The 24,708-nt window shown below is 32.4% G+C and overlaps 3 protein-coding genes and 1 long non-coding RNA gene across 4 annotated transcripts; 2 read left to right on the top strand and 2 right to left on the bottom strand.

Annotated features, from left to right (window-relative positions):
- Window positions 1-1,580: 1,580 nt before the first annotated feature.
- On the bottom strand, window positions 1,581-4,637 carry LOC108464541 (serine hydroxymethyltransferase 6-like). The gene is made up of 4 exons (XM_017764893.2): window positions 3,191-4,637; window positions 2,548-2,950; window positions 2,305-2,406; window positions 1,581-2,205 (listed from the first exon to the last, which is right to left on the bottom strand). Exons 1-4 carry the CDS (start codon window positions 4,241-4,243, stop codon window positions 1,982-1,984), a joined length of 1,782 nt encoding a protein of 593 aa, XP_017620382.1. The 5' UTR covers window positions 4,244-4,637; the 3' UTR covers window positions 1,581-1,981.
- Window positions 4,638-8,342: 3,705 nt separating this feature from the next.
- Window positions 8,343-10,501, bottom strand: LOC128291716 (uncharacterized). Its single transcript, XR_008281535.1, has 3 exons — window positions 10,425-10,501; window positions 9,872-9,955; window positions 8,343-8,517 (listed from the first exon to the last, which is right to left on the bottom strand). It is a non-coding gene; the product is annotated as an uncharacterized LOC128291716 (long non-coding RNA).
- A 2,232-nt stretch (window positions 10,502-12,733) lies between these two features.
- On the top strand, window positions 12,734-18,370 carry LOC108464184 (transmembrane 9 superfamily member 1-like). Its single transcript, XM_017764332.2, has 12 exons — window positions 12,734-13,104; window positions 14,513-14,705; window positions 14,819-14,923; window positions 15,184-15,201; window positions 15,297-15,394; window positions 15,478-15,630; window positions 15,784-15,918; window positions 16,019-16,185; window positions 16,629-16,723; window positions 16,813-17,186; window positions 17,417-17,690; window positions 17,904-18,370. The coding sequence occupies exons 1-12, from the start codon at window positions 13,006-13,008 to the stop codon at window positions 17,969-17,971; spliced, it is 1,779 nt and encodes a 592-aa protein (XP_017619821.1). The 5' UTR covers window positions 12,734-13,005; the 3' UTR covers window positions 17,972-18,370.
- Window positions 18,371-18,786: 416 nt separating this feature from the next.
- LOC108464607 (magnesium transporter MRS2-4) lies at window positions 18,787-22,080 on the top strand. Its single transcript, XM_017764972.2, has 4 exons — window positions 18,787-19,495; window positions 20,594-21,042; window positions 21,249-21,530; window positions 21,619-22,080. Exons 1-4 carry the CDS (start codon window positions 19,135-19,137, stop codon window positions 21,895-21,897), a joined length of 1,371 nt encoding a protein of 456 aa, XP_017620461.1. The 5' UTR covers window positions 18,787-19,134; the 3' UTR covers window positions 21,898-22,080.
- The last annotated feature ends 2,628 nt before the right edge of the window (window positions 22,081-24,708 follow it).

Raw genomic sequence — 24,708 nt, 5'->3', positions numbered from 1 at the left:
TTATTTTATAATTTTGTTGAGAGATGAGTTTGCTCAGTTTCAAATTTGATAGGGACTTAAAAGGGTATTTACACCATTTGAATTATTCGAGTTATTCAAATTATAAAATTAAACTCAGTTCAAACTTGAATAATTCAATTCCACTAACATAAAACTTGAATTTTTTTTCGATTTTTTTGAATCGAATTGAGTATTGCTCACTCATTAAATTAGTATAGAAACAAGTATTGGTTGGATTGTTGAGATGAGAGATTGATGATTTCTTTCATGAATAGGTGAAGGAAAAAGCTTTTGTACATTTGCAGCCATGGATAAATAAAAAAAAATCATTTTTTAGGTGAAGGTAGAACTGTCTAATCCAAAGTCAAAGAATGTCTGTAGGTTTATAGAGAATCACTCTTATTCTTCGCCATCAAACATCTAGCTTCAACCTCTCTCATTAGAACTCTTTAGTTGTGATCTTTCATTCAAGGACACTAGGGCTAACCCCTCAACTAACAAGTAGGTATTTCGCTTCATAAAATCCCTACAACTTATTCATGTCGATTATTACTATATCAAGTAAGTTATACTCGGATCATCCTATCTAATCCATGAAGTTCATATACATATCGTAGCATTATCTTACCTAAACTAATTAAGACAGGTCACTTGTCTATTAGTGTTTTAGTCGTGTAATGACACATTACACCTTAAGACAAATGAAGACTCATGTATATAATCTGGGACCTCGTGAGGGCTCAAGTAACCCAAAATACCTTTCTCACCTAACCAAACCTCCACGGTTCCTCTAGCCATCTTTTACCTATATCCAGCCACTATATGACTCTACACCCATCAGGGTGAACCATCCTAAGGCATCACCATGTCATTTGTTTATCAATAAATCATAAAGTTCAAACACATGTTTTCTCGAATCTTACTTATCAAATCTTTCATGGAAGAAAAAGCAAAACTACTATCCAAATAATAATTGGATTGGGTGCAGGTGGTTAAAGACAGTTCAAGTGACGGTGTAGAGATTCTTTCACGATGCTTTTATGTGTTTGGAGAGAAATGGGAGGGTTCGTAGAAAGTTGGCATAATCTTTTTTAGGTAAAATGGTGCCTTGACCTTTTCAGACTAGTGAAGAAGCCTTATACAGTTAATGGACTTGATGCGAGCAGTGGTTATCTAAAGAGATTGCCAAAATGATAAAAGTGGTAGGGTCAAAGCTTCCTATAATGAAACCTTCGAGTGGTAGAATCACGATGAGCTTCCTATAATGGAACCTTCAAGTGGCAATAAGAAAAAACAGGTAGTTCACAGTAAACTCTAAAGAAATCTTCGAGTAGGTCTTGACGTGACTTAACATTGACCACTTAGTGAGCATGCAAAAGACAGGTTAAATTCCAGTTGTCTGAAGTGATTATATATATATATTATATTAGCTTCAATAGAAAGCAAGGATCTTCAGAGGGCAGATTCTTCTGTGGCTGGTTTGTTTAAATTTTAGAATCTGATACTGTATTCAATATTACAGGGATATATGATCATATGAACATGAAGTAGGTGAGTAGTAATATTTATGATTCACTGTGTCAAACAACGAATTCTCGATCTTACACTACATTTACTGAATCATATCATTGTCAACAAATCAATCCTGGGTTTAAATAAGAATATCCAAATTCACCAATCTGCAAACACAACTAAAACAAGTTCCAAGGAAGAGAAAAATGTCACTAAAGAGAACTGCCAAAATTGTTGCAAAATTTTCAGCCATTCTGCCACCATTATGAAAACTAATCCTTTGGTTGCCAGGAAAATAACCCTTGAGCAACCACAATTCCTCTGCAGAGTTAGTGTTCCGGTTCACAAAGCTCGGCGACTGCAAAATCTGTAGCCAATGAAGTTACAGTAGCTACTTTGGGGCGGCTTCAAAATTTTGTTTAGATGGCAGAATGCAATCAATGGTGTGAGGCACACCTTCAAGAATCATTCAAATTTCAAACCCCGGCATTGCAAACTGAGAAGCAAAAGTCTCAACCTGTGTTCGTAGCTCCAAAATATCCTTATTATCATGTAGACTTTTCACAGAGGCCTTCTGTAACTTTCCATGATCACGCTGAATCATGCTGGCGACACGTGCAGCTCTTAGGACAATGTCCGCAATTGTCTCAAAATCAGACTCGATGCAACCTCTTGATGTCATAGCAGGAGTACCTGCAGAATCAACAATAAAAGTCATTACAACGGCCTAAACCTCCCCCATCAATGAATAATTGACTTGCAACCTTTAACTGAGTGAGAAACTAAACTCACCGATCCTTACACCTCCGGGAGTAATGGCACCATTATCACCACAAATAGCAATTTTATTCAGGGTAATATGACACATCTCGCAGACCTTCTCGTAAATTTTACCTACAAACAAATACATCCAAGTTCCGAATCAATGTTTTCCACTTTGGGTCAAATTTTCTCAGCCGAGATCATTAGACCACCTATTGCAAGCAAAAAGGCAAAGAACATGTAGGTTCAACTTCATATCATATGTTTATATACCTGTCAACCCAAAAGGTCTTAGATCCCAGAGTATCAAATGGTTGTCCGTGCCGCCTGTAATTAGCCTGCATTTTCTTCTTAACAAAGCAGATGCTAAGGCCTGAGCATTTCTCTTCACTTGCTGCATATAGGCCTTGTACTCCGGTGTAGCCACTTGCTTCAATGCTATAGCAAGGGCAGCAATATGATTATTATGAGGTCCACCTTGCAAAGATGGAAAAACAGCAAAATTTATCTTTTCCTCGAAATCGTATTGCTCATTGTCATCTCCTTGGCTTTGAAGCTTCCCTCCCTTTCGCTTTGCACCCTTCCGGTAAAAAATTATACCTCCTCTGGGACCTCTGAGGCTTTTATGAGTTGTTGAGGTAACAATGTCGCAGTAGTCAAAGGGATTCGCACATTCCTGTAAAAAAAAAAATCAAATAACATTTTAGCCGCTAATCTATAACCAGTTTTCTAATCTCAATGCCAGGCAATAAGAACATGAGCAAATCAATAATAATAGTTTAAGCACCAAAGTCAACAAAGCATTTTCAGGACAAACAGGTATAGTTCAGAAGCTATAAATCATGAATAAAGCCTTAGTGCAACACATAAAGCAAATAACCTATCAAATAATTACAGTTCTTCACAGTTTTCAGACCTTAGCAGCAATAAGTCCACTGATTTGAGCCATATCACAAAGCAAAACAGCACCACACTTATCCGCAATCTGTCGAAACCTTCCGTAATCCCATTCCCTCGGATACGAACTACCACCACAAATCAATATCTTAGGCCTAAAATCAAGTGCCCTCTCTTCCAACTTCTCGTAATCTATATACCCAGTTTGTGGATTCACTTTATATGGCAAACTCTCAAAGAAAATTGAAGCAGAAGATACTTTTCTACCATGTCGGGTATAATACCCATGACTGGTATTCCCTCCTGATGGAGTATCCAATCCCATGATCCTATCTCCGGGCAATAGCAACCCAGTATAGACTGCGAAATTCGCCGATGTACACGAATAAGGCTGTACATTCACACCCCAGTTTTCAGAATCTAGTCCAAAAGCTAGCAATGCACGTTTCCAGCAAAGGGTTTCGATTTCATCGATGTATTGATTCCCTCCATAGTACCTTGCTCCCGGCATCCCTTCGGAGTATTTGTTGGTTAAATGGCTTCCGAGTGCTTCCATGACGGCCCGGCAAACGAAATTTTCGGAAGCTATCAACTCAATTCCCATGAATTGCCTCTTTTTCTCATGTTCCATCATGTCGAACACGTCGGGATCCGCTACACTGAGTGGTTGATTGCCCCATGATTTCACGGCCGCTTTTCTCGTCTCGAGATCGGGCTCCGGCGTCATTCGCTTTGACAACGAAGAAGAAGAACAGCCGTCTCTTCCCCTTTTGAGGCACATAGTATGCCCTAATAAATTAAATTCTTCGATTTCTTTACTCTCTTCACCATCATCATCATCATCGTAACACTCACTTTCATTTCTATCCCCATTTCGGAGACACCTCCGGTTCTTCTCCGGCTGGAGTAGCTGAAAAGCGAAACGCGACAGTGGTTGCGCGGTGTCCCTTCCGTCCACCTCGAGACTAATAGAGTCATCAGCGATCTGGGTACGGTGAGATTGCGGCGAAGATGAAACTAACCCTAAAGAGAGCGTTGATGAAGTGTCATCCGATTGAGATAACAAATCCATGGAACAAAAGCTTGCATTCAAACAAAACCCAAACCAAAAAAAATAATAATAATAATAATAATAGCCACAGCAACTAAGGAATACAAATCGAAATCCTAATGAAAACCCTAAGTTTTGGTGTTTTCTGTGCGTATAAGAAACCGCCCCCAAGTCTTACCCACACTAACCAATTATTAGCGGCTTCCTTCAGCTGAGTAAAGCCAAAGAAAGGGGATGTGAATAAGGCCGACGGGGATCGGTAAAGATTCCAAGGGGATGCACCTAGACAAATGGCAGTGAATTAGCCTTCCAAGGTTATGGCTTTGCCAGCTTGCTCACTACACCTCTATTGGTTACTGCTAGGAGAGTGAGACTCGAAAAAGGTTAAATTTTTTCTTAAATTATTCATATTATACCCTTCCTTTAGTCGCTTATAGTTCTAAAAATGTACAATTTCATCACCTCCCAAAAAAAAAATCTTTAAAATTTCAAAATATTTATAAAATATTTTTCCAAAATTTTATAGATATATATTTAAAAATTAAAATTATTAAAATATATAAAATGTTAATTTATATTTTTATATAAATTCAAAATTTTAAATTTTAAAAAAATCAAGATAATAAATTTAAGGCATTAAATAAGAAAATTATCAATTACTAATTACTTTGTTTTTGGCTTAATGACTTTGAACCTCCAACTTTATAAAAATAAATCATTTTAGCCCTTAAATTTATTTTATTGTTAAATCATCCAAAATAGATGAAAAAGTTAATATTTGTTAATTTTATTGATATGACATACACGTGGATGTAAACGTCACCAAAATTAACAAATATTAATTTTTTTCTTTTGTTTTGGATGATTTGACACTAACTCAATAAAGAGTTTTATAAATATATAATAAATTATGGATGTTAAAATAAAAATGCATAATACAAATCAAAACGAAACTTTTATTAAGTGGTAAATTTAATGTTTTACCAATCAAATTGGCGTGGTTCAAATATTATCATATTTTTATTTTTATTGTTTTCTAATAAAAGATGAAAGTATCTAATTAAAGTAATTTTCTTAACTAAGTTGGGACTTGGGACTCGATGAATAGGTGACACCAACTCAATAAAAGACGTTGTAAATAGTATATATTTATTGTATTTATATTCTCTAACTCAAAATTTAATTATATTGTCAACAAAATTTCAATAAAAATAATTCATTTTTTTAAATTAATATTAAACTCCATTTGAATAATCCATCTATTATTTTAATTTTGACAAGATTTAAAAAAAAAGAGACGGAAAGTTAAATTAGCAAGCTGTTATTGGAACCATTTTTACTTTAAAGTATTTAATGAATAGTTTTAATATTAAATAATTAATAAATTTATTAAATAATTTATAAAATATATTTACTTAATAAATTGTTAAAATACAAAAAAAAATTTAAAAATAATAAGTGGTTTTCGTATCATGGAAGTGGCCACTAAACTAAAGGGCTGTGGATGGCCCATACAATAAAACAGGCTTCTCTCGAGGAGGCCCAATAAAAATGAACCCAAAAAGAAGAATAAAAAATAAATAAATAGGCCTCATAAAAAGACAACCCGTTTGGGCATTTATCTGGTGGGTTTTGTTTAGACCTGTTTATGAGTTGAACTACCCGCTTAGGCCTAATGACCTACCGAAAATTTAAAAGAGTTTGGATAAAAATATTAGACTTAAAAAACGAGATTAGGCAAAAAAATTAAGCCTATTTAAAATATAGGTCAGGACTTGGGCTTGACCATTCAATGCCAAGCCTGACCCAACTTGACTGCTTTTTAAGTTTATATTATGTAATTTAACACATTAAAAAATAAACATATACTATATATTACTTTAATGTAAACATTAAAATAATATTAAGATGACTATATAAAAATTTTAATAAATAAAAATGTATAAAATTATATTATATTAAAATAATATAATATAAATATTTAAAAAATGAAACAATAATATCAGTGAGCCTAAAATGAGCTTAAGTTACTCATTTGTAAATAGGAGCGAGTTTGGACAAAATTTTAAACCCATTTTTCAGCCGGGTCAAGTTTAGGTAAGCATAAAGTATGCTAATATTATGCTCAAGCTCAATTTGAATCCGACCCAACTTGGCTCATGAACACTTCTAGTTTGGCTCCACTCTATTACTTTTTCATACATTAATATTCAATACATGTTTAATTACCATTCATAAATTGATGATCACATTTAATAAATAAATCTTATATGAGTTTTATACATTTGGATGGTGATAACCGTTGTATTGAATATTAATGGATAAAAATATAATGGAATGGATCTTAACCCATTAGGAGATTCCGCGACTATTTTAGCCACCTTTTAACACGTACTATTTTAGGCTTGGAAGTTTACTTTTTCACCCTATGAACCATTCTAGTTCCCCTGCTCCTGCCAATTGTTTTTTACTTTTACAGGAAGGACCAAACATTATCGTTACAAACATTAACGGTAAAAAATTCGGTGATGCTTCAAAAGGGCATGAAGCGTCTCAGCTTCATTGCCTATTTTTTTTCCAAAAAAATTAATAAATTTATGTTTTAATCATTTAATTTTAAAATATTAGAAAATAATTATTGAATTATTTAAAATTTTTATTTGAGCTATTAGACCGTTAAAATTATTATTGTATGGTTTTCTCTATTTGAATTGTCTACATCAATCAAAAGTCATCCTTCTTATTTTCTTTTACAGTTCAGTTTTTTTTTTATGAAATAACTTTGAACATCACGAATCTATGAACTAAAATTCAAACAACTTTTTATTTGATTTACGACACTAACTATCAGATTAACTTAGATCTAATATATGTTCTTCTATTCGTTAATGGGTACTGATCCATCGTACTATTGTTGAATTGTTACTTGAAGGTGGTTAACAAAAATTTTTTGTTAAAGACACTTTTCAGTGTAGTGACTTAAATAAAAATTTCGAATAATTCAGTGACTTAAATAAGAATTTTCAAATAGTTCAATAATAATTTTATAATTTTTGAAATTAAGTATTTAAAACGTAAATTTAATAATAATTTAATGGATTTTGATATAAATTATTACCTAATGTTTTTAGCAATAGCATACTCAAATGCCTTATAAGACGAAATACAGCTACAAATTTAAAATATATAGCTTATGAAATTGAAAAGGAAGAGCCAAAATCCATTATCTGATGGAGAAAGTTATTAAGGGGAAAGTTATTAAAGGGTAAATTATAATATTTAAAAAAATACTTAAAAGTATTGTTATACTCTCACCATAGCATGCTTTGTCAAATTATTCGACAATCATAGGAACATAACGAAGCTTAGTTTTATGACTTTGCTAAGAGGATAACTCTTATTTCAAGAATGTCTCGCTTAAACATCACGTCACATTAAGTATGGCATATACAATTCTTAAAAGATATATGAAAAGTAGTTCTTAACAACATTTAATCTATTGCACCCTCAACCTAACAAATATCTTGTCCAGTTCCTTTAAATCGACTCTAACAATATCATCAACTAACATCCGTCACTTTACCGCTCGCATTTAAAAAGTAATAAACTCAATGATTAAAACTGACACCTAGCTAACCTCTTTTTATAAATACATTTTAAAACAAAACATTAGACTAAGTATATAGAGATTTCGAATAGCTTGCACGGCCAATACTATGCTTAAACACTATCTCAATAGTATCATGGAATCTATGAGACAAGATGAACCCAATTATGATTCGATCCTAGAACAGATTCAAGTTTTGCCTAAAATCATAATGCTTAACCTATCTAGATTAAATCAATAAGTGTTGGGTGTAATAATAAAATGCATTGCACTCTTAAAAGAGAACACATGTTTGAAAATGTAGTCACAAACTCCAAACATAAACTATAAAACGTATATGAAAAGAAAATTGTCTAAATTAATAAATGTTTAGGTCAAGATTTAGATGATAATTGTAACATCCATAATGTAATATAATTTTCCTTGTGGAGTTTCTTAAAATTTATATATATTATTCTTTGGATTATTATTTGATAAGAAATAATGAAGCCTTTTTTAATTTTACAAGTAGAGTTAAAGGAAGGTCGGTAAAAATTTATTGGATATGTAAGCAAAGTAGCCCATCAGTCAAAATTTGGTGTTTATACATACCACTCACTAAATAATTCTAGCATATGTGTTTATACTATCAAGGTGTTGGCTTGATAGTGTGATGCTGCCTCCGACGATCTCCAACCACCTGACAACACTAAAAGAAATGGAAAGGAGGGGCTAAGCTTTACGCTTAGTAAGCTCGCATAAAATAATAATAAGCAATTTACTAACATGCTTTCCATAGTAAAACTAACTCAATTGTACATTTACGCATGTTCTGGTTAAGCTGCTTTCTTGAGTCACAGTCACTAAATCATTTATATCTGGAGTTACTGAACTCCAAATTAAGATCCGTATATTTTTCCAGAAACTAGACTCATATATATTTCTACCATAAAATTTTCAGGTCCAGCCAATAAGTACAGTTTATTATTCAAAGTCTCCCCTGTTTCGCTATTTGACAGCTTCGACCTTTCTTCACTAAAATTTATTTATCTCATAGTACGAGACTAGGATAATGTTTCAATTTGTTTCTATTAAAAGTAGACTCATCAAATATTCTAAGGATATAAATTTTAACCCATAATTATTTTTATAAAATTTTTAATAATTTTTCCAAGTCAGACCAATGGATCTCAAATTCATTCTGATACTGTCTCACAAAACTTAGAATATCACATAATATACAACTCTTTTGCTCCCCCTGTTTCGTTTATATGAAAATAGACTCATTAAGATTTAATTTTATAATTTATTTGAAATTTAATTCAACTTACAAAATTTTTGGTGAATTTTCAAAGTTACACAATTGTTTCTGTCCAACACTATTTTACTACTAAAATTCACTCTTACATAATTTCACTTAATCCATTTTATCTTATCGAAGTTCACTCAAATATTGAGCATATTGCTCAACATTTTCTTAAACATATACCTGTACTTATTCATCATATAATCATGTTCACATGTATTTTTACTTAATCGATTTTTCCGTTGAACTCTTCAGAATAATAACTGATACTCAGTTGCCTGCACATATTTTCACACTTGTAGCCAAAGCTGTCTGGTACGCATAGTAGCCTGCACTTAGTACTACACATGTGACCAATTATCCAGTACACATAGTAGCCTGCACTTTGTACTACACACGTGACCTAACCATTTGATACACGTAGTAGCCTGCACTTAGTACTACACACGTGATCGAAGTTATCGGGTACGCATAGTAGCCTGCACTTAGTACTACACATGCGACCAATTATCCGGTACACGTAGTAGCCTGCACTTAGTACTACACACGTGATCCCACAATAGATCATTCGTATCGTTTCTATTTCGAAGGCTCAACCGGGAAATTCCTCACTTTCCAACATGTTACAATTTATTCATAATCCTTTTTCAATTTGCAATTTACAACAAATAATCATTCTATAGGCAACCACATTTCATATGATAATAAAATATAATAAAATAAAAAGAATCGATAAATTATTTACGTACAAACTTACCTCGGATCCAGAAATGGCAATTTACTATTCTAGTCCATAACCTTGTATTTTCCCGATTTAAGCCCAAATCTCAATTTCCTTGATCTATAATATCACATTTAGCCTACTAATTAGTCACACTATTCATATTTGTCTAAAAATCATATTTTTACAAATTTTCATTTTGACTCCTAAATTTTTACATATTTGCACTTTTGCCTCAAGGTTCGGAAATTAAAATTCTTCCTATTTTCTTATGTTTTATGACATGCTAATCATTTTTCCCTTCTATGGCAACATCAAATTCTCACTCCAACATGTACTTAAGAACATTAGGTATTTTTACCGATTATACCGTTTTACTTGTTTTCACGTAAAATCGCTTAGCAAAAATTGTTTAACACAATTTCAAGCTTCATATTCTACCATTAAATATCAAAATACATGCATATCATTCATGGGTAAATTTTCAAACATAAATCCTAGCTCAAAATAATGGTAGAAATGAGTAGATCATGTTACCGGGATTTCAAAAATACATAGAACATTAAAAACGGAGCTCGGAATCACTTACTATTAAGCTTGGAAGCTTGGCCAAACCCTAACCATGGCTGCTCTTAGTAAATTATGCTGTAGCAAGAAGAAAGGGACATATTTAGAGTTTAAAATTTGTCTTTTAATTCATTTTACCCATAAATGACCAAAATGCCTTTTTTACTATTCTTTCAAAATTTACCCAATCAAGGCCATTTTTGTCCAACAAGTTATACAATGGTTTAATTATCATTTAAGGACCTCCCATTTAAAATTTCATAACAATTTAATACCTCTAACATGTAGAACTCAATTTTTTCACTTTTTACAATTTAGTGCTTTTTACTAAATTGAGTGCCCAAACGTCGAAATTTTCGAACAAAATTTTCACGAAATCATTTTGTGAAATCGTAGACCATAAAAATATAATAAAAATAAAATTTTTCTCATCGGATTTGTGGTCCCGAAACCACTATTCTGACTAAGCCCAAAATCAGGATGTTACAAGTACTAACTTAAAACTTTATAAATTTTAAAGGGTCTAAAGTTAAATTTTCAATTTTAAGGGCCAAGAATCTTGCAGTTTGTCATTTTTAATATGATACTTATTTTTATTTAATAAAATTATTAATATTGATATCTTGGAAGAACTTATATTAATTTTTTAGTGTTTAGGTTAAGTTTTAGTACTAATTTGATTAAAATTCATAATTAACTGATAATGTTAAAATTAACTTTTGGTGTAAAATACATATAAGGTCACTAAATTATTAGTAGGTTTATATCTTGGTCATTCGATTTCAAAAAGTTCCAAAATAATCATTGAACAATTTAAAAGTTTTCATTAAAGTCATTGAGCAATTAAAATCGCTATTGTATGGCTTCTCTATTTGTACTGTGTATCAATCAAAAGCTCTTTTTCCCATGATCTTCTACAATTCAATTTATTTTTATGCAATAGCTTTGAACATCATGTATTTGTAAACCAAATTCCAAACGGCTTTTCTTATTGGATCTCTAACATTGACCATTAGATCGACTTGGATTTATGGTATATTCATCTACTTGTCAATGTTTACTAATCCATCGTATCGATCACCAAATTTAACCAATTGATTTAAATAAAAACTTTTGAATAGTTTAGTGATTTAAATAAAATCTTTCAAATGGTTTAATGATCATTGTATGGTCTTTTGAAGTTGAGTGACTAAAATATAAAGTTATTAATAATTTAGTGATGTCCTAAACAGAAAAAAAAATCAAAGCCATAAGATTGTAATTAATAAATGGGTAAACTATACCTGATGTCACTCTAAAATAGGATTTGTCGTTATTTGGTCACTTTAGTTTATTTTATCAATTTATTCACTCTAATTAATATAATTGTTCGAACTAATCATTACCGTTAAAAATTTTGTTAATCCACTAACAGATTGCTGACGTAGCACATTAGCCAATTGAATGACAACACATAAGAGCTTTTTTTCTTACTTTTAACTAAAGCTTAGGAACCTTTGTGTAATCAATCCACTAAAAGAAAAATATGTTTTGGATTAATTACATAGAAGTCCCTAAGCTTTAATCAAAAGTCAATAAAAGATACCATGTGTCGTAATTCATTTGGCTAATGTGCTATGTCAAGAATCTGTCAGTGAATTAATGAATTTTTTAACGAAAATAATTAGTTCGAACAATTATCTTAATTAAAGTGACTAAATTGAGAAAAAAATTAAAGTGATCAAAATAGGACGAACCGCATTTTAGTGTGACATTAGGTGTAATCTACACTTAATAAATTAAACATAAAATTAGACAAAACCACAAATGACATTAAATTTATTCTATTAATAAAATTATCAAAATTTAAAAATAATAATATTAACAATTAATATTCACCAAAAATTATAAAACTAGAATTAAACATTAAATTTATTCTATTTACAAAGTTATTTATTTTTGTTTTCGAATTTAGTTTTTCACTTTTCATATTTAAAATTTGTATCCAACTTTTAACATTTGTTAAAATTCTTTTGTTAAATTTTATTAGTGTAACATTTTGAAATAAAATAAAAAAACTCACGTAGTAATCATATAACAAAAATGATGTTAAAATGTAAAAAAATTTAATAATATTTATAATTGGACTACTAATTTTAAATAAAAATAAAAAATTATATTCTAAATGGACAAAGAATTAAATATAAATATGTTCATAGATCGAGTGATCCACTTAGACTGCTTTGAATTAAGCTGATTTAATTCAATCCAATTTACTATTCAAAATTTAAAAATATATAAAAATAATTTTATATTAATATTTATATATTTTCTAATTAAATTCGAATAAAAATATTAAAACCGAATTTAGATCCGACCGGCCCATCTGAACAGATAGAACATCCCTAAGTCAAATGTCACCGATCTAGAAACTAGAAGAGAAGAAGATAGCCTGTTCATGTAAAAAAAAAGAAAAGTTAACAAATAAAATAAAAATAATAAAAATAAGACAACTCTCTCCCAAATCTTTAACAAAGATAAAAAAAAAAAAAATAGCAGGAAAAAAGGGGAGAGAAACTCATCAGCGTAGTGCACCGGACCTGCAGATCCGACCATCGTCGGCTATGTCTTCCTCAGTCTTCTCCGCCGTCCGATCTTTCTCTCTCTTCGCCTTCCTTTTCCTCTTCCTGTCTCCCGCTCTCGCTTCCGAGTCAGATCACAAGGTAAATAACCTCTATTTCCCCCCTTGAACCCTATCTGCAAACTTTTTTCCTTCTTAATTTATTTCGTCATTTATGGTTAGGTTTAATTGTTGCCTTTGATTTGTTCAAATTCATGATTTATGTGTGAAAAATTTTGTTACTATGTTGTAATTATCAGGTGTAAGATGTGGATCTCTGATGGATGAGCTCTTGATGTAAATTTATCTATGAAATGGTTTATATCGTTTACGTGATGTCCATGTATGTGATATAAAGATTGGTATACACGCTCGAGTTGTATCATTTCCTCGTTTAGGTTATTCGTGATTTACGTGTCGTTTTTGGAATTTATTATACAAATCTTAATGCAAATTGTCTATGGGTGGTCGAGAGGTTGATGTAGAGGATGAAGTGTATCTTTTTTCACGTTTAAATTAGGTAGTTTAGTTTTGAGGTAAATCAAATTGTAGCGAAGCTGGCATGGGGATGTTTTGTCTAAGACCAATTGTTCGTGTTTAAATGTAGATATTAACATTTTTCAACTTTTTATTTGGTGGATTAATTGTTACACTATTCTTTTTAACATTGGTTTTCTATTGGATCTGATGGGTTTGATTAGATATGCTTGGAAGAGTTCATTTAACTGGCAGAATTCTTGTGGGAACTTGAGAATGTATTTGCATTTGCATAAATCATGTCCTACCCTTTGCCATAGTAAGACAGACATTTCGTATTAAGTATATTATAACTTGTAAAATGTCTCAGAATGATGTGGAAGAATTAACATTTGAAATCTTTTCCTTCTCTCTCTCTCTCTACATGCCTGGGTTGCAAGGTGAGCCTTCTTGACTAGGTATAAGGTCATGCATTCCTTGAATGCTCTGGAGAGTAGATTGAAAATTTGTTTATACGATTTCTGATAATTGATATTGAGTCAACAATTGTTCACCTTGACCAAGAAATTTGATCTTCTGTCTTGAATTGAATTATCAATGTAAGCAGTATGGCTTGGTTAGATGTGACAAAACTTATCTGTACATTCCTTTTTGAACTGACTTATCAGCTAGAAATCAGTTGCCTGGCAAATATTCTTACTACTATATGTTTTTTCATATGTATTAGTATTGGTGACTGGTAAACTGAGTATTTTAAATTCATTTATTTGACTTTTTTGGGATCTAGGCTTAATAGGCTTTCTCAAAGTATCTTTTTGATTGCTGTCGGTCCTCCTCAAGATCAATGTTACATCAATCCATCCTGTGTATTTCTTTGCATTTACATAAGATTTATTCCCAATGAGAACTTAAGTTTATATTTGTTCTTTCAATGTTGGTTTGATATTTAGATTTTTTAAATATTTGTCTTGCATTTCTCTTTTTCAATAGCTATGGGTAACTCTTACCAATTCTTGCATTGGTTTTCCTTTCAGTATCAATCAGATGACCCAGTTACCCTATGGGTGAATAAAGTTGGTCCATACAACAATCCACAAGAAACATACAACTATTACAGCCTTCCATTTTGTCATCCGGGTACCAACCCTGCTCACAAGTGGGGTGGTCTTGGTGAGGTCCTTGGTGGAAATGAACTAATTGATAGCCAAATCGATATAAAGTTCCAAAGTATGTGTTTTTTCATTGTTAGAATTTATTCAATTGCTGTTATTCCTTTAGTAATTATTTCCATATGTTTGACTTATATTCTTTCTTCTGCTCCTTGTTTTATTCTTCAATAGAGAATGTTGACAAAAGTACTATTTGCCAATTGGAACTTGATGAAGTGAAGGTCAGACAGTTCAAGGATGCTATTGAAAACAGTTATTGGTTTGAATTCTTTATGGGTATGTTTAGCTTTTCATTCTTTTATATAAAAATAATAAGTGTGCATAAATAGAGCTACAAAGATACTGATATTTGACAGCTTGGACAAGTACTGAAAATCTCAGGATCTGAAAGCTTTGAATTCTTTTGGCATTGAATGGATGTTTACTGGATTTAGGTATCATTTTATCTATATGGCTTACTTTGTTGGAGCACTAACTATCTTCCTTGCTTTTCTGTTTTTGCCATGTTTGTGCTCTTAACGATGCTGAAAGTTCAGATGATCTGCCTTTATGGGGTATGCATAGTCTACTTCATTTTTCTTTTATCTGGTTTATCAATCCTTATTGCTTGTTACTGAATAATTTTTCTTTTTCTTTCTTAACTTTTTAGGCTTTGTTGGTGAGCTGCATCCTGATAAGAACAGTGATAATGGCAAGCATGTCCTCTACACTCATAAGAATATTGTTATTAAATACAATAAGGACCAGGTTTGTGGTTCCTGACATGCAGACGACTTCCATTCCTTATTTTTGAATCTGCTATTTTTAGTGACCACGCTCCAATCTCGCAGATTATTCATGTCAATCTCACTCAAGAGAGTCCAAAACCATTGGAAGCAGGGCGAGTATTGGACATGACATACTCTGTCAAATGGCTTCAAACTAATGTCACTTTTGCTCGTCGCTTTGATGTTTATTTGGACTATCCTTTCTTTGAGCACCAAGTAAGTATCACTATTGGTGAAAACTTTCTACTTCAGTGGATTCTTTTCTAGTCATCTATTTTGCAACAACATTTATTTTCACAAGCCATCCATTAGGTTGTTCTGTTTTTGTTTAATTTTCTGATAGCTCTAAATACATGTTGCAATATGCAGATTCATTGGTTCTCTGTTTTCAATTCATTCATGATGGTTATCTTCCTCACTGGTTTGGTGTCAATGATCTTGATGCGAACTCTGAGAAATGACTATGCAAAGTATGCTCGGGAAGATGATGATCTGGAAAGCTTGGTTATAATACCTAGACCTTTTCTTTTTTCCAGTTCTTTAAGGAAAGTTTTGTTGTTCAAAAATTCATGTTCTCCTTGCTATTTCATCTATATGCTCTCAGGAAAGGGATGTGAGTGAAGAATCTGGTTGGAAACTCGTTCATGGTGATGTTTTCCGACCTCCTCGCTATTTGGCCCTGCTTTCTGCTGTTGTTGGCACAGGTGCTCAGCTAGCGATGCTTGTTCTCCTTGTCATCCTATTGGCAATTGTGGGAACGTTGTATGTCGGGTATGTTGAGAAGCTATAGTGAGTTAAAATCCAAGAGTTGGCAACGCCAACTTAGTTTGAGAATTGACTAAAAAACTAAATAAATTTATTTTGATAAATATGAAATTAAAAGTATTAATGCCTTCTTTTACTTTAAAAAAAATCAAATAACCATCCATTAGGAAAAAGGGAACTTACATTGAAAAACTACTAACTTTATTCTACATTTTACTTTTAAAAGATAAATAAAAAAGAGAAAAAAGAGTCACCCACGTGTAAAATCCCTTTGTATGATTACTTATTTTTTATCAGCCTTCTTCTGTTTGCCATATTCAAATTTGACCAAATGATTTATCTTTCTCCTTGTTTTAGTTCATGCTATGAACCATATTGTTCTTTGGTGTTGGCATTTCAACTTTCAGCTTTTTGAGTACTAACAATTATGTATTGATCACTTGGTTCAGGAGAGGAGCAATTGTCACAACTTTTATTCTTTGTTATGCTTTTACATCATTCATTTCTGGTTACGTAAGTGGTGGAATGTACTCACGCAATGGGGGTACGTGCTTGATCACTTATCCTTTCTTGCTTGCATTTGTTCCTCTACTCATGGATCTCTCATTCAAAAGAGTTGGATTTCTTTTTCAGGAAAAAATTGGATAAAGGCTATGATCCTTACAGCATCTCTGTTCCCATTTATGTGCTTTGGGATTGGTTTTATATTGAACACAATCGCCATATTTTATGGATCTCTAGCAGCAATTCCTTTTGGTACAATGGTGGTTGTTTTTGTGATTTGGGCTTTCATTTCATTCCCCTTGGCCCTTCTAGGTACAGTTGTTGGAAGAAATTGGAGTGGTGCTCCAAATAATCCATGCCGTGTGAAGACCATTCCTCGCCCAATTCCGGAAAAGAAATGGTATCTTACACCCTCTGTGGTCTCTATGATGGGAGGGCTTCTGCCATTTGGCAGCATATTCATTGAAATGTATTTTGTCTTCACATCCTTCTGGAATTACAAGGTAATGTTCTTTTCCCTATGTTTTTTATTTGCTTGATGGTGAATTAAAATCTGGTTAGGCGATCTTTCACTCTTTCATAAGCTGTATAAACTATAACAAAGTGTTGCTTCCTTTTTAAATACATATATGCTGATGAATACTAGAACATGGTCTTCATTTCTTTTCTGACATGGAGATTGTGCATCCGTATTTTAGTAATTTCAGACTCAATAAGTCTCTGCATTTTGCAGGTTTATTATGTCTATGGCTTTATGCTGTTGGTCTTCTTGATTCTAATCATTGTGACCATTTGTGTGACAATCGTGGGAACATATTTCCTGCTAAATGCTGAGAACTACCATTGGCGGTGGACATCATTCTTCTCTGCTGCCTCAACTGCAATCTATGTCTATTTGTACTCCGTCTACTACTACCATGTGAAAACCAAGATGTCAGGCTTCTTCCAGACCAGCTTCTACTTCGGATATACTTTGATGTTTTGTCTTGGTTTGGGAATTCTCTGTGGTGAGTTTTGGAACATATAAATATCTATCATATCCATAAATATATGGTTATCCTGCCTTCTTTATGTGCTCATACCAAATAAGTATTTTCTCTCATTTTTATTTGAGTGTTGTTTATTTTCTTTTTGTTCCTTGCCGGTCAGTATTGGAGTTTATGGCATCTGTTGTTCCTACATAATGTGGGTTCTTTTATCGTTTCCTTTTCAAAATGCAGGGGCCGTTGGTTATCTCGGTTCTAATCTGTTTGTAAGGAGGATCTACAGAAACATCAAGTGCGACTAAACCCTTAAAATGTTTGAAAGTATAACCATCAGCGCTTCTATGAGCATTTTTATTTGTCGTCTGAGGCAATAAACGATGATGAGATGAAACTTCCAGCCAGGAGGGGGGTATGGGTCAAGACCTAGCAAAATCCTAGAGACGAGAAATCACAGGGTTTGAGGGTAAGGGGGAATTGGTATTTGTGGGTTTCCATGAGATTTTGCTTTTTCTTTTTGCCTCATTTCTATTTTTACACAAAATGTAATCAGAAGCCTGCTTTAGAATGCAGAAAAAACCAGTTAAAAAAATATTACTCTTTGGTTATACTTTTTTGTCCTTCACCCCTTCTGCATATACGTGTGTCCTGTCTGTAAGAACTCAAAATGGCTAAAATATCTGCACATTTTGTTAGGGGATAAAGGAACTTCTCAAAGAATTCAGCATATGTTTTTTTCCCCTTTCTTTTTGGCTTCACTGACAGTTTAATTATATGCATATTGAAGTATTGTTTCTGGAAACCGGATCGGACTAGGAGCCAACTGGTACACCAGTCCGGAACAAAACAAAAAATCGATTGATTGATCAAGTCGAGCTTTAGTAGTCTTCGGAAAAGAAACCAATGTCTATTTGGTTCCATTTTATTGAATTTGATTTGGTTTAATTATTACAATAATCTATTCAGTTAAGTTCATAATGCAAAATTATTTTTATTTAATTTATAATTTTTATAAGCATTCATGAAGCGAAAATAACTTTAAAAAGTAAAAAAAAAAAAAAATCAGTTTTTGAAAAGAAAAACAAAGCAAACTGATATCACGTCTAACTACTACTATTATTATTGGCGTTTTAATTAAAGCCACCAAATTCAAAAATGTTAAAATCATCAATCTTACTTTTATAATATTATTGCCGTCCACGCAAAAGTGGGGGCAACGTGAGATTATAAGAACATGTATTTTGGACAATGCAAGAATCTTTCTTCCCCACCTTAATCCCTACCTGAATTAATAATTAAATTAAAGAGTGAAATTCATTCGTTTATGGAAGAAGAAGAAGAATCGGAATCGGAAAGGGAAGGGAGAAGCCAAAAGATCAAAACAGAAACTCCAAGCTTTGAACTAACTTCCATGTTCACTTGATCCAAAGAAAAGAAAAAAAGATTTTGTAAGTGATCAAAGTTTTCAATGGGAAAAGGCCCCTTCTCGTTCCGGCGCCCTTCTATTAGGCGTCGCCGTCCGAAATCTACTGCGGTACCTCAATCGCCAAAGCCGATACCGACTACTGGAGCCGTCGCTTCTTCATCTTCGCCTCCGCCTCCTAGCACTGGTAACTTGATTGGTGGAGGAGGCGGTGGTGGTGGGGTGGTGGCGGCGGGGAAGGGGAAGAAGAAGGCGGCGGGAGCAAGGCTGTGGATGAGATTCGACGCGATGGGGGTATCGGAGCTGGTGGAATATGATAAGAGTACGATAATTAAGAGGGCTTCGATTCCTGCTAGGGATTTGAGGATTCTTGGCCCTGTCTTCTCTCACTCATCAACGATTCTTGGTATGTTTAAGTTACTATTCTCTTTGAAATTCTTCTGTGAAATTGCTTTCAATGGATTTAGAGTGGCTACAGTTAGCCTTTTTCTGACTTCAGATTTTGATTTTAGGGTTCATTTCTTTAAATACTGAGGATTCAGGGTACTATTAGCTTGTAAGTAGGAGTGTAAACTAGGAAATGCAAAAGAACTGTGAGTTTAGAGTGGAATTGCGTATGCTGCTAAGATGCAGGCTTTTTTTGGTATAGCCCAGAACTATATAAAAATGCTCAACCTTTTGGTTGGAAATGAGTGCCATTCCAAAGTTTGCTTGAAGTACCTATGTTCTACACTACACATTTTTGCTAAATATGGGCATATGACACTCCAAGGACCTTCCAAATATACGGAAAAACTTAGAAAAGAAAAAAGGAACATACCTGTGTCAGAGACATATGTGTACTTGACACTCTCACCTACAGCTTATAGCCAAACCCTAGATTCTGATATTAGCTATGGATTTGATAAACAAAACAGTTTCTTGACTATCGATCTTGCATGTTGATTAAGAGGATTCCTATTGTTCTTGGTTTCTTGCCGACTCTTGATATTGTTACTCTTTGGTGATTGTTGAATTTTAATTGGATTTTACAATGGGAAGAGACTGAATGTTTTAAGTTATCAGGTAATAATTAAAGGTTTAGTTTGCTTTGGTTATTAATTATGCTTGTGACGGTAAGCTGAATATTGTGTCTAGGTGGATCTCACTTAGAAAAAGAAATCCTATGTTAGGTATTACATGACCCCACCATTCTTAATCATATTAGTTGCTTAGCAGTTCAAACCTATGTGATTGGAGATCTTTTTGCAAGTGATGCCAGCAAATACTTAGTTGTGATAACCGAGCATGAGTATTCTGCTCGTTGCCGTGTTTCTTTTGTAGTTTTGTCTGCTCTCAAAAGAGGAAGGGTGTGAATTATGGTTCAGTTTTATACACTTGAGAGTCTATTCCATTTTTTCTTATTTCAGTCTGTTTTGTACCATGGTCTATTCATTATCCTGATATATGTATCAAACAATCTAGAATATCGGATTCTTTGTTTACTCATCATTATCATTTTCAGCCAGGGAGAAAGCCATGGTTGTGAATTTAGAGTTTATAAAGGCAATAGTTACAGCTGAAGAAGTTCTTATACTGGACCCTCTACAACAGGAGGTGCTTCAATTCGTGGATCAACTAAGACTACAACTTCCTCATAAAAGTGCAAATAAGACACAAGGAGCAGGCGCAGTGGATGTAAATGATAGTGAAACTCATGTTTCAACTGGCGGACAGTGGTTACCAGTTCCAGAAGCCATGGAGGGTTTGCAGTGTGAGCTTCCATTTGAGTTTCAGGTTCTGGAGATAGCTTTAGAGGTTGTCTGCTCGTTTCTGGACAAAAATGTCGCAGAACTTGAGAGAGATGCTTACCCTGTGTTGGATGAACTGGCTCGAAATGTCAGTACCAAGAATCTGGAACATGTTAGGAGTTTGAAAAGCAATCTCACTCGTCTTCTTGCACGTGTACAGAAGGTATTTTTGATGCATGTTTTTTCTTTCAACATCCTAACTGTTGCTAATAAGGAGAATGCTCCTTATCTGGATTCGATGCCCATTTGTGCGTGTCCTTGAAGCGATGGAAGCCCAATTACATGATACATCTAAAAGATGTATCATTTACAAATATTCAATATATTTTATATGTGTGAAACATTAACTATTACCTGTTAAAATGTTAGGTGAGGGATGAAATTGAACATTTGTTGGATGACAATGAAGATATGTCAAATTTGTATTTGACAAGAAAGTGGATCCAAAATCAGCAATTGGAGGCTTTGTCGGGAGGTGCAGCCTCAAATAGCATCACTACTATTTCGCCTCGTCTACCTCGACTTAGTTCAAACAGGAGTGCAAGTTTGGTGAGCAGCCACAATTTAGATGATGATGATGTCGAGGATCTAGAGATGTTGCTCGAGGCATATTTCATGCAACTGGACGGGACGCGAAACAAGATATTATCTGTGAGCATCTCTGTTTGTATTATTCGGAACTGATGTGTTGACTTTCATCTCCTTGATTTGATCACCATTTCTTCTGTTGGATTCACAGGTCCGCGAATACATCGATGACACAGAAGACTACGTTAACATCCAACTTGACAACCAACGAAACGAACTCATTCAACTGCAGTTGACGTTGACCATCGCATCGTTTGCCATAGCTGTCGAGACATTAGTAGCCGGATGGTTCGGCATGAACATACCTTTTACATGGAACAACAAGGAGGGGATATTTGAAATCTTTGTGGGAGGTATTACAGTTGGGTGTGTGCTGATTTTCCTTCTGATCCTCGGATATGCCAGATGGAAGAAGCTGCTTGGTTCTTAAAACTGATCCTTCATCATCAACTATGAATGTGCTTTTCACCATAGTTGTGCCCCATCAATGGGATATAATTGAAGTATGTACAGAAATCAAAGGCCAATTATCCAAATTCTCTGATACATGCTTTAAATCTATGAAAACTGAAGGTCACATTTTTCTTTATATATATATATGCATGAATATATACATGAATGTTTCCATCCTTATAGATATCTATGAAAAATACCAATTTTCAGTCCATTAAAATATGGAAATTTAAAACAAAGTTATATTTTGATTATTAATTAATATTTTCTTTATGTATTTAATTAATGTCATGCTTGTGAACTAATCCTGTATGATGATGTTGTCTGTTTGCGGAGTTTGGTTGTCTTTGTTTATTGATGTACTTTCTTCCACCTCTTGTTGAGAATTGGAGCTTAGTATTTTGGGGTTAATTATGGTTGAGGTCACTTTTTATCATCTAATTATGAAATATTATTATAAAATGATCACTGAATTATAAGAGTTCTTTTATCATTTAACTATGAAAAGTTACAAAATGATTATTAAACTATTCAATTTTGGGTTTTTTTATTATCATTTAGTTAATATGAAAATAAAAATGCTAGAAATTTCAAGATAATTGGGTAAATAATAAATAGTTGAGTGATTCTTTTGTAACTTTTCATAATTGGGTGACTACTAATATAATTTACTTACTATTTTATTAGTAATCAATAATTATAATTAGACCCAAATTACCACCTTAATTTCAAATTTTATCCTTAAACTTTGAAATGTCCTAATTGAATCTTCACAGTATAATTAAATTATTTTCTCACCTTAACTATTAATTTATGCAATAAATACTATTTTAGATTTGATATTTAATATATTTAAACACGTGGAACAAATCAATTAGTGTTAGATACAATGATTACTCTTAAAAAATCGCGAGATTTAACTTTGGAAACAATATTGTTCAGAGAAAGAGTTTTGAACCCCGAACATAAATCGAAAATGAACATGAAAATAATAAAACAAATCACAGAACAACTTGCAAACAAACGTATACACTATATACCTACTCTACGAGCATTTTATAGATTCGGCATATTAAAAAGGAAAAAATAATGTCGATAAAAATTGAAAAGACTTTTTGTATTATGTATCTTGATTAGGGTACAAATTTATTTACAATTTAATCAACATATACTAAATATATTTTTTTATTATATTTAAATTAATATTTAATGTTTAAGTTAATAACTAAATTCATCACTTGATTGATACAATGCGTAGGATATATTTTGAAATTTAGATTGAAATTAATTTCAAGTCGTATAGTGGAATTAAGTGTTTATAATAATAATGATTTAATCCAACAACTTGCACCGCATTAACTAAATGCAATCCACTTTCCTCCCCTTTTTTGGATATAAACTATGTAAACGAGATATTCTGCTTGCAGCCGCCATTTTTTAATTATTTTAATTATTTATGATTGAAATGTTACGTTTTAGTTACTTATATTATTGTGTTGTAATATTTTAGTCACTGAGCCGTTAATTGCCATTAACAGTGCAGTGATAAACTGATGTAGCCCGTTAAATCATCATTTTAAACGAAAATTTTAGGTTAAATTATACAATTATTTTAAAATAATAAAAGTATAGGGACTAGTATTAACAAATGGAAAATATAGAAAAACTATATTAAAAGAAATGGAGAAGGGAGGAAAATGGAAAGAGAAACAGAAGAGAATAGAAAATAAAGAAAAAAAAGAAAGTTAAAAACATAAAAGAAAAAATAAATTACTCAAAACGAAAAAATATAGTGACTAATTGTATAATTTAACTTAAAATTTTTATTTGAAATGATGATTTAACGTATCGCGTCAGCTTACCGTTACACTGTTAATGGTAATTAATTGCTCAATGACTAAAATGTTACAACATAAAAACATAAGTGACTAAAACGTAACATTTCAAATTTAAGTGACTAAAATGTAACCTGATGTAAACAAAAGTGACTATTTTGATAGTTTACTAATTTTTTAAGAAAAAATTAGTTGAGATTTGATTTTTTTATTAGGGTTAATATACTATTTGAGACTTAAACTTGACAATTGTTTTTATATTATAGTTTGGACTTGGCAATTATTCTCACATTAGTGTTTGGAGTTTTTGGGTCCAAATTAGTCCTTGAACTTGACAATTGTTCCAACATTAGAGTTTGAACTTTTTTGTTCAAGTTAGTCCCTGATACTTCTTTTTAAAAAAAATTGGACAAGAAAATGTTCAAGCTTTAATGTAGGAACAAATGTCAAGTTCATGGATTAATCTGAAAAAAAAAATAGACCCCATTGTGAGAATAATTGTCTATTTCAGGCCTTAATGTAAGAACAAGTAATAAGTTCAGGGACTGACATGAAAAAAATGGCCCTAATATGAAAATTATTACCAAGTTCAGGATACCCAAAAATGAATTAATCCGTTTTATTCTTAATAAATAACTATATTCAATTTTTCACATATTAAGAATGTTCTACTCAAACCGGGCTTTTCTAAAATGAGAAAACAGATAAAAATGTAAATATAAAATAGAGTTAATTGCACTAAACATCCTCAAATTTTTATTTTTATTCTAAATTAGTCTTTAATCTTCAAATTTTATAATTATATCTTTAAAGTATCAAAGTTATATCAATTAGATAATTTTGTTATTAAAAACGCTATTTAAACTTTAAATGATACATCGGATGGAAAAAATGAATTTCAAAAAATGAATGTTTTAAAAATTTAGTTTGAGGTTTTCAAAGCTTTTATAGAA

Source organism: Gossypium arboreum, chromosome 4, assembly GCF_025698485.1.
Source record: "Gossypium arboreum isolate Shixiya-1 chromosome 4, ASM2569848v2, whole genome shotgun sequence".
Classification (NCBI taxonomy): domain Eukaryota; kingdom Viridiplantae; phylum Streptophyta; class Magnoliopsida; order Malvales; family Malvaceae; genus Gossypium; species Gossypium arboreum.
The sequence above is the reverse complement of the archived record's forward strand: the minus strand, read 5'-3'. Positions and strand labels throughout refer to the sequence as shown.

Excerpts from the sequence above, each read along its gene's own strand:
- LOC108464541 (XM_017764893.2), bottom strand. The coding sequence starts at position 4,243 with ATGGATTTGTTATCTCAATCGGATGACACTTCATCAACGCTCTCTTTA. Across the intron at positions 2,407-2,547 it reads AAGACCTTTTGGGTTGACAG|GTAAAATTTACGAGAAGGTC; the intron begins GTATATAAACAT and ends ATTTGTTTGTAG. Across the intron at positions 2,206-2,304 it reads TCCCGGAGGTGTAAGGATCG|GTACTCCTGCTATGACATCA; the intron begins GTGAGTTTAGTT and ends TTGATTCTGCAG.
- LOC108464184 (XM_017764332.2), top strand. The coding sequence starts at position 13,006 with ATGTCTTCCTCAGTCTTCTCCGCCGTCCGATCTTTCTCTCTCTTCGCC. Across the intron at positions 13,105-14,512 it reads CTTCCGAGTCAGATCACAAG|TATCAATCAGATGACCCAGT; the intron begins GTAAATAACCTC and ends TTTTCCTTTCAG. Across the intron at positions 15,395-15,477 it reads TTAAATACAATAAGGACCAG|ATTATTCATGTCAATCTCAC; the intron begins GTTTGTGGTTCC and ends CCAATCTCGCAG.
- LOC108464607 (XM_017764972.2), top strand. The coding sequence starts at position 19,135 with ATGGGAAAAGGCCCCTTCTCGTTCCGGCGCCCTTCTATTAGGCGTCGC. Across the intron at positions 19,496-20,593 it reads TCACTCATCAACGATTCTTG|CCAGGGAGAAAGCCATGGTT; the intron begins GTATGTTTAAGT and ends TATCATTTTCAG. Across the intron at positions 21,531-21,618 it reads CGCGAAACAAGATATTATCT|GTCCGCGAATACATCGATGA; the intron begins GTGAGCATCTCT and ends TTGGATTCACAG.